Source organism: Cupressus sempervirens, chromosome 1, assembly GCF_028749045.1.
Source record: "Cupressus sempervirens isolate cs-2001-9-10 chromosome 1, ASM2874904v1, whole genome shotgun sequence".
Lineage (NCBI taxonomy): Eukaryota > Viridiplantae > Streptophyta > Pinopsida > Cupressales > Cupressaceae > Cupressus > Cupressus sempervirens.
The window spans coordinates 800,353,226-800,363,061 of NC_143118.1; the positions used below are offsets into that span (position 1 = coordinate 800,353,226).

The following is a 9,836-nucleotide window of genomic DNA, read 5'->3' on the forward strand; positions in this document are numbered from 1 at the left end:
TTGCTCGATGTTAGTTCTGGATCTGTGTATGATCTTCTAATCAATTATGGCCATTGCAGCTGGTTTTGTATATTTCTGCTGCTGATCAATATCTCTGCTGAAAATTTGTTTTTCTACTCCTGATTGATATTCTTCTTGCTTTTCTGCTGATCCACTTATGTCAGATTCCAGGTTGTGTCAATCTTGTCTGATTGCTTGATTATTTCTTTTCTTAATTGATGTCTTCTATTGGTAACATAATTGCGTAATGTTTCTATCATGGTCATTCAGTTAGGATATTTCCTTTTTGTAGTTAGTTCTTATTTAAAATGTTTATTTTCAGCTTTTCATATCTGTTTTAAAACTTTGCATGTAATCTTTATTTAAAAAGCTTTCTTGTCCTCTGTTGAATATCAATCGTAAAAGGAAGCCAAGTGCGGAATAACGCTTCGATGCAAAAAATTCTTACCAACCATTAAACTATTGCAAGCTAGATAAACACATACAAAATTAGACTTAAACAAATAAAATCACAACACAAGATATGTGTGGGAAACCCCTTTCAGGAAAAAACCCACCTGCCAAAAGCCAAACTCAATTGCATTATCAGCAACAACAACAGTTACAATACAATGCCTTAAGCGAATGCTCATTAGGAGTAAATACAGCAGCAGAGAATTCTAGAGAATATCCGGCACATAAACGCTCCTTAGAAAATATCCAGCCTAACATCATCAAATGCACTAAGTAGCTACATTTTTATAGAACTCAACCCAAGAGGAAAGAGCCCATGATTTCCAAAACCATCTCTAATACCAAAGATGTATATGGTGTCAACATGCTAAACCAATGACATGTTGCACATGGAAACTTCCAATGCAACAAAGCACAACTCAACCACAACGGTCACCATTCCATATGCAACACCTACCTCACACCACTTGTCAATAGTGAACTCTACCATAAATATAAATTGCCAGACATTAACTGTCCATGACTCTTCCACTGAATTCCTAGCTTCCATAATCATTGCATAGATTCAACACAGCAACTTCTGACACTAGCTCCTTAACATTAGGACTTCCGAAGTGGGTTAACAGAAATAAATAAATAAAATAGCATGTTTGGACTCAAAGATTAAGACACCTCAATCCTAACACTCTCCCAATTGCCGAAGACATGTAAAGAAACTTTGTCACTTGCTCAAGGACCCAAGGCCCATAGAACTGGCACACCATCTGAACTTCTCAGCACTCAATATCTTCGTCAATGCCTCTGCAACATTTTCCAAAGTACCAATTTTTTCCAACTTCACCTTTCCAATTTCCACCATATCACGAAAAAATGATACTTACTATACATCAATATGCTTTGTTCTAGCATGGAAAGTAGCATTCTTCACTAAACATATAGCACTTTGTCTGTCACAACAGATAGTAATCTACCCTGCATCATAATCAATATAAGAACACAATATCTTAAGCCAAATGGCCTCTTTAGAACCATGAATAGTCTGCCATATACTCTGCTTCCGTAGGGGACAAAGCAGCTACAGCCCGTAACTTACTCATCCAACTAATTGCACCACCAAACAACATGAAAACATATCCACTACTAGATCTTCTTCTACCAATGTCATATGCCCAATCTAAATCCACATATCTATGAATACAAACTGAATATCGAGATCCAGTAGGATTACCAAGAAAACATAAGGAAAACTCAGATGTACCCCTCAGATAACTAAACACTCTCTTAACTACATCCTAATGCACCCTTCCAAAATTATCCATTTACCAACAAAGGACTCCCACTACTTGGGCAATATTTGGCCTTGTACAGATCATAACATATATCAAGTCGCCAAAAACACTTACATAAGGTACTCGAGACATATCCTCCTTCTCAGTAGGAGATTTTGGACAATCCTCCTTAGAATGCTTCATCCCCCGTAACATTGGAACAACTAATTGTCTAAAAGTTGCCATGTTAAATCTCTCCACAAAGTTAACATACTCTCTCTAGCTCATCCAAAGCTTTCTGCTAGCTCTATCTCTAATGATCTTAATCTCAAGAATATATCTAGCTGCACCTAGATCTTTCATTTCAAATTGTGTTGCTAACTAAGACTTCATATCTGAAATCATTCATTAACCATTCCCAATAAACAACATATCATCCACATATAGGACTATGATAAGAATGTGCCCATTTTCAGAATTATAATATACACAATCTTCAAATTTAGATCTCAGAAATCCCAAATACAATGCATAGATCTCCAACTTTCGATAACACATTGTAGGAGACTATTTCAAACCATACAGGAATCTCTTCAACTTACAAACAAGGTTTTCTTTACCTTTCCCAACGAAATGCTTTGATTGTGACATGTAAATTTCCTACTCCAAATTACCATGAAGGAATGTTCTCTTCGCATCCATTTGCTCAACTTCAAAATCATAAATTATTTCAAGTGATAACAATAATCAAATAGATGTTAGTTTAGCCACAGGAGAGAATATTTCACTATAAACAATTCCCTCCACCTGCAAATACCCCTTTGCGACAAATCGTGTCTTATACTTCTCAACACTGCCATTTGGACCCAATTTCTTTTTGAATACCCATTTACATCCAATAGGTTTTCATCGTTCAAGCAAAGGTACCAAATCCCATGTAGCAATCTTTTTCAATGTTGTCATCTCTTCATTAATGGCTTCCATCCAGGATTTTGAATCATTCATATCCATAGCCTCTCTAACAGTTCTAGGCTCACCAGTGCTAACAATCATAGATGGAAAACTCACCGAGTACTCAGCGAGTTTCAAACACTCGCCGAGTTTTTCAGCTCGGCAAGTTTTTGGCCACTTAACTCGCCAAATCAAAAACTCAGCTAGGAGGCATTTACTCGCAGATTAATCGCCGATTACTCAACTAAAACTCGATGAGTTTTAATTAAGAAATTGCAATTTCCTAGCCCGCGGACCATGACTGCTAAAAAGGGCACAAAGTGATTTTTTTGCTCATTGTTTGTTGTATTTGCATTGTCTAGAGCCTTGGGGTGTGGAGAGAAGAAGTTTTGGAGGCATTCTTAGCTGATTGCAAGTGATTCAAGGTGGATTTGAGCGGATTTTAGAGGATTCTAACCGGTTTTAGAAGACAAATTTCTTTTTAGGTATGTTCATTTTATCATAGTTTGAAAACTTTTTATAGTTTTATAACAAATGTTCTTTTGTTTTTGTTGTTGTTTGTAAATGATTTCAAATCATTTAAAATCATTTTAAGTTTAACTCTATGTTTGAACTTTGAATCATTTGAAACCCTAGCTTCTAAGTTTTAACTTTGTTTATTCATTTTTCTATAAATTTATGTGTAGGGCAGTGGTCAAGCATTTAAAAAAATGACAAATCCGCAAGAAGAGTGGCCACAAACACCATGCCCATCTGGATATATAGGCACTCGGCCTAAAAATGCAAAAGATAAAACATGGTGGTATGCCTATGAAGCTCCAAATGATGTTGGGAAGGTAATATGCATTCCATGTGAGAGAATTATTTCTAGAGGCATAAACCGCCTCAAATATCACCTTGCAGGCATAAAGAAACATGATTCAAATCCTTGTCTCAAGGTAACTGAAGAAGAAAAAGGATTCATCAATGCCCTACTTGCAGCTGCTGAAGAGAAAAAATTGAATAGGGAGAGGGTGAAATTAGCTATGAGGGCAGCCATAGCTGAATCTAAAGGAGCTCCTTTTGATATGCAAGAAGAAGAAGCACTTGAGAACATACCAAGATCTCTTCGTGGCCCACAGATCCGCAAACAAAATGTCTCTTTTACCAGTTCCACTTTTTCTACAGGTCCTAGTTCTTCATCACCATCCGCATCAAGGATAGGGAGTTATGTTGTGCCCATGAGAACACACCTGGAGCACAACCATCATTAGAGGGCACTGCATGGTTCAAGGAGATGCATGAGCAAACTGATACTGTAGCAGCTGATTTTTGGTTTTTCAACAATATCTCAATGAATGTGGCTGATAGTCCCTATTGGGTCAATATGGTGAATGCAATTTCAATATCGCACAAAGGGTACAAGTCGCCTAATCGCAAGGATATGATTGAAAGGTTAGTATTTTACTATTTAGTAATTGTAAATAACTGTGATTCACTTTACTTCATTGTTATATTTTAAATCTTAATTGTTATAACTTATTTCCTATTTTTTACTAAAACTTTATTACACCTAAATTTTGTAGGTTGCTTGACAATACGGTTGGTAGGGCAAGAGTATTGATAGAAGACCAAAAGAAAGAGTGGAAGAAGTATGGCTACACCATTTTATCTAATGGGTGGACAGATGGAAGAAGTAAAACCATTATTAATTTCTTGGTTGCTTGCAAAGATGATGTGGTGTTTTGGAAATCTATTGACGCCTCCAACAAAATGAAAAATGCAGCCACATTGGCTTTAATGTTGGAGAATGTTGTCATGGAGGTGGGAGTAGAGAATGCGGTGCAAATAATCACAGATAATGCAGCAGCATATGTGGCAGCAGGTAAATTTAATTTTTTATGTTCGAATCAATATGAATCATGAATGTAATGCTATGGTATTATTCAATTTAAATTTGATGTAATTTGTAAATACTAAATATGGAAAGTTTGTAACTAATTATTGACTTTTTGCTAATCTTTTAGGTAGAATCCTCCAAGAGAGGCATCCCACACTTTTTTGGTCACCTTGTGCAACACATGTCCTTGACCTTCTTTTGGAGGACATAGGAAAACTTGATTGAGTGAGTCCAGTTGTGGAAGATGCTAGGCGAGTCACCAAATATATCTATTATCACCCATGGGTTCTCAGTTTAATGAGAAAAGCCACTAAAGGTAAAGATTTGATGAGACCTGCTATGACAAGGTTTGCAACGGTCTTCTTGACATTGCAAAATATTCTTGACCATATATTGGCTCTAAAACAAATGTTTGTGTGTGTTGATTGGGTTGCTTCATCTTACTCAAAGAAGCCTGAAGGAGAGGCTGTGGCACAGATAGTCTTTGATGATAGTTTTTTTGCAAAGGCTAAGGAGATTGTGGAGGTAACTTCAAGAATCAAAATATTATATTTTTAGTTTATTCAAGTTTCATTATTAATTCATAACTTACTATGTTATTAACTAATTTGTATTTTTGAAATTTCAGATGTAGATGTCTCTACCCCTGGTTCTAGTCTTGGGCATATGTGATGGCAGCAATCCCCAATGGGAGGTCTTTATGAGGCCATGGATAGGGCCAAAGAGGCTGTTAAAAGTTACTATCATGGGGATAGTCTCAGATTTGACCCCATTTGGGAAATAATTGATGGGAGGTGGAATAATATGCTCCACCAACCCATTCATGCAGCAGGCTACTTCCTCAACCCCAAATTCAGGTACTCTGATTGTCCTTGAAGTTGGTATTTTACTAAGACTTTATTTTACTTTACTTTTTAAGGTTGTGTAGTAAGACTTGATATCATTTTCTATTTGTTTTAGGGCTGATGATTCCTACTCAGATCCTAATGGAGAGGTCATGGAAGGTCTCTCTAAATGCATTGAGAGAATGATATCCAATGAAGCAAAGAGAGACCTTATTGTGACCAAACAACAAGTGTATGTGGAATCGAGGGGTCATTTGTTCTCTTCTATGCTAGCAAAGAGAGCAAGATCTACTCAAGCGCCAGGTAAAGCGTCAAACTTTAAAACTTTTGCTAATTGATAAGTTGTGTTTCTAATTATCTTTTTTTATTGCTTTATAACTTTTTATATTTTGTTTTGCAAATTCTTGGTGGGCAAGTTGGGGTGGCAATACCCCCAATTTAAAAAAATTTGCTCTCAGAGTCCTATCCCAACCTTGTAACGCATCCCATTGTGAGCGCAATTGGAGCTTATTTGAGTACATCCACACAAAGAAAAGAAACAGAATGACTCAAAAATGGCTTAATGACCTTGTTTATGTGCACTATAATCTTAAGTTGCACATAAAAAAGGCACAAAGTTCAGAACTACCTGGTCCACTTGATCTAGATGAGATAGATCCTTATTCTGATTGGACAGCACAAGAGCCAGGTCCATTGTTTACACCAGATGAGATCGCTGATTTGGAGAGGCAGGCCATGGAGGGGGATGCTAGAACTGATTTTCAATTCACTATGGATGACATTGAGGACGAAGACGAGGATGATGATGATTCAGGCTCAAATGATGAGGCATTACCAGTGCCACATATTTGAGGAGATGCATCCTCTTCCAAGACGCCAAGCTAGTTAGTAGGGATGTCGAGCGAAGAGGCACAACCACAGAGTTCACAGTCACACAGCTCACGCCCTATCCCAATGCGGGGCACTTCTTTGAGGACTAGACCCCCTCGCTTTCCTGCTAGTGCAACTAGAAAGAGGAAGATGTGATTGTATTGACGTATTTAGACTTTTGGTATTTACTTCTAGTTTGACAGATTGAAACTATTTACTATTTTGCTTCCTACCATGAGCATTCCGCATGAGAATGCAATTTTGCACGCACTATGCATTTATATATATCTAAACTCTGCTTGTTTCTTTTGTATTCTCTTTAATTAACTTATTAGATGCATCTTCTCATTAAATTTTGCAAAATAAATGTATTTTTAATTAAATTTCAGCGGTTTTTTTAAGTTTCCGAGTTTTCCCAAGTTTTTTTTTTTAAATCGCCAAGTTTTTCCTGATTAAACTTTTGGGGGGCTTGGTGAGTTTTTGCCTTTGGCAAGTTTTCCAACTATGCTAACAATCAATGCAAATATACAGCTGGAATCAAACAACGAATATCTAAACCTTTTAGGTTAATAACCATATCTATCAAGTCATTGTCTTTCACGAGTAGACCTCATCAATGGTTGAGGTTGAGGTTCTTGGTCTTCTTCAAAACTTTCAAAGTTGCTTGAGCTCTCTTCATCATCAGGTCCAATAGGAGTCTGTAGTTCATTTCTTATTGGAGTGGATGGTATCTAATCTACCTCCTTTTCCTATTTCACTTCCTTCTCTAGTTACAAATAAGTTGTGCAAGGTTTCAGCTCACAAAATATTACACTTTACTATAGAGCACCTTCTCTACAACTGATCCCAAAGCTTGCAACCTTTCACACCAACACCATAGTCAATGAAGGTACACTTAACTGTCTTGCTCTCCAAATCTTTTCTCACTTGGCAAATGAGCATATGCCTCACAACCAACAATTCTGAGATGTCTCAGTGAGGACGTCTTGTCAGACCGCACCTCCATGGGTGTCTTCTCAACAAGTGCTAAAGTAGGGGATCCGTTACTTAAATACCATGCAATGGCTACAACTTCAACCCAAGATTTTGTTCAAGTCCAGCACCGCTCAACATACTCCTAGCCCTCTCCCCTAGCCCTCTCCATCAACCTTTACCAATGTACCGTGAGAAATTAGAAAACCCTGTTGCGGCACCCAAAAAAGTTAGTTACTACAAATCTACTCAACTGTTAAACTTTTTTGAGAAATTCTCTGTATAATCGCTATGAGGTATTTTATAAGTAAAAGCCTTGTCAACATGCCTAGCATAACATATTTTGGAATTTGAGATCAAAGAGAACTCATATGGTATTTGCTTTCATTTATGTACGAATTTTTGCATCTCTAGGTGTCAACCCATAAAAGATTATATTGAAACAAAATTCACGATAATGTATGTCCGCCCCAAGTTCAAATGATTTCTAGAAAGCCATATGTTTCGGCTATTGAATAACAGTAGCACTGCCCAATTAGTGGGCATCCCTAAAATATAAAACAATGGCTTGCAATGGAACAACACATATTATGGATATCCCTAAGATGAAGAAATAAAAATTGAAGCAGAATCTACACCTAAAACAACCAATTAAAGAGCTTTGAAATTATATTGATACGCTAAAAAGAGAACATAAAAAAACAGATACAATGGTATTAAACAAATTCTACACCAAGACAGCCAATAGCAGAAAGAAAAACTCGATAGAAAACGGGAAAACAAACAACTGAACCGAACAGAAAGGAAGATACCTGATCGTGTAGACCTTCAAGGATCGCTTTCTTAGCAGGCTCAGAATACTTGATGTTGTTGAGATTATTGAGGTCAAACTGAGGGATGTCCTGAGGGTACCCATCCGGTAATACGATCTCCACAAATAACGGAGGGGGTGCGTCTGCATCATTCTGATCTGGATCAATTCTGAGTCTGAATCGGTGATCGTCAATCTTGGAGAAGCTGTCATAAAATATGGCCTCCAATGCCATCATTTCTTCCTCTACTTCTTCAGACATTTTTGCGACTATGTGTAATCTTTTAACAACCAATAACCAGAACAAAAAGAGAATGTATTGCTGTTCCTCTTGAGCTAAGAAGACATTTATCCACAGGCAGGCAATATGCCGTTTAAGTAAATTGAAAGGAATTTTCCACTCTTCGGCTCTTCACCGAATACGTTCTTCTTAGGCCAACGGAGGATGAGTGCAAACGTCAGAGTTCCAGTCAAAATTAAATTACATGTGATTTGATAAATTGTAGCTTTTAGTTTTTTTTTTTTTTTTGATAAATAGTATTTTTTTTACTAATAAATAATATAGTAGTTACAATTCACAAAAAAGAGTCAGGGGATACAAGATCACCCCGCGAGAGTTCACACGACCAAAGTCAGAATCAACAACTATTCATTAAAAAAAAAACATTAAACAACCCCTCAGCCAAAGTAGTGCTAGCTAAAGGGGTGGTTCATCGCGATCATGGAAACCCCAGTCATCCCTGGGATTGACAGGCGGGCTGGGAACAGTCCAGCCATCAATAGCATCAGTAGGGGCTTGGTCACCATCCTTTGTATCAACTCGCAAGGTGAAATAGCCAACTCCAGGCGAAAAGGCCATTTGCTAGAAACCACACGAGTACTGGGAGGGGGAGCCACCGGACCCAAGGACCAACCTGAGTCATGGTGAGGCAGATAAGCCGAGCGACAATGCCAACCACCATCGCCACCACTAGGAGAGCAATGATGGGAAGCCTACAATCATAGCATGTGAGAGCGACGGGCAAATGAGTTGCACCCCCGGCAATAGCTTCCCTAGACAGAGTGTGATTTGTCGAAACGTCAGGAAGCACTTTGGCAACCATGCAGGGAGCAAAACCCCACTGATTGAGTAGCTCTTGAAGGTGGGCCACCTCCAAAGCCACCTTATTGGCTTGGACTTGAATTTGCATCAGTACATTGTTACAAATGCATGCTTTAATGTATATGGCAACATTTATGTCAAGAAAACTGTGAGTGAAAAGAATCGCATTCCTATCTTTCCACAAAGTAAGCAATCTGCATCCTAAAGGTATGTCAAATCTGGGTAAATTGCCTAGGAACTTGAGGGAGTCACCCAACAGAACCATATGTCAGGAAAAAGGTTTTGGCCAAAATAGCTTAAAGAAATCATGAATCCAATGCCAATAGTTTTGAGCACGTCTACAGAACCAAAAAATATGTTAAAAAAACTCTAGCTACCCACAAAATGGACACAGAGTATACGAAACCCCAATATGTTTGAGTCGAGGCCCAAGGGGAAGACTTTGAAACATCAGGCACCAAGCAAAATGGGCAATCTTGGACTCAGTAATGGCTTTTACTTTTGATATATGTTATATGTCATAGAGTGGGAAATGTTACAACATAGCGTTAACATGTGTCATGTAGTGGCTAATAATTGTCCTTGTAGTTTAAAACTTATTTATAATATAATTTTTGTTTTCTTTTATTAGGATTATTTTTAAAAGAGGAATATTATACTAATTATAATTTAACAAATTTAACAA

The 9,836-nt window shown here is 37.6% G+C and overlaps 1 protein-coding gene across 3 annotated transcripts in view; it reads right to left on the minus strand.

Moving 5' to 3' along the window:
• LOC149580299 (uncharacterized) overlaps positions 1–8,527 on the minus strand; it is a 32,627-nt gene extending 24,100 nt beyond the window's left edge. For all 3 annotated transcript variants that reach the window (XM_089790259.1, XM_089790256.1, XM_089790251.1), the window contains exon 1: positions 8,051–8,527. In XM_089790259.1, the coding sequence (XP_089646385.1) occupies positions 8,051–8,311 (261 nt within the window). In that variant the 5' untranslated portion in view covers positions 8,312–8,527. The remainder of the gene's footprint in view (positions 1–8,050) is intronic.
• Positions 8,528–9,836: the final 1,309 nt, after the last annotated feature.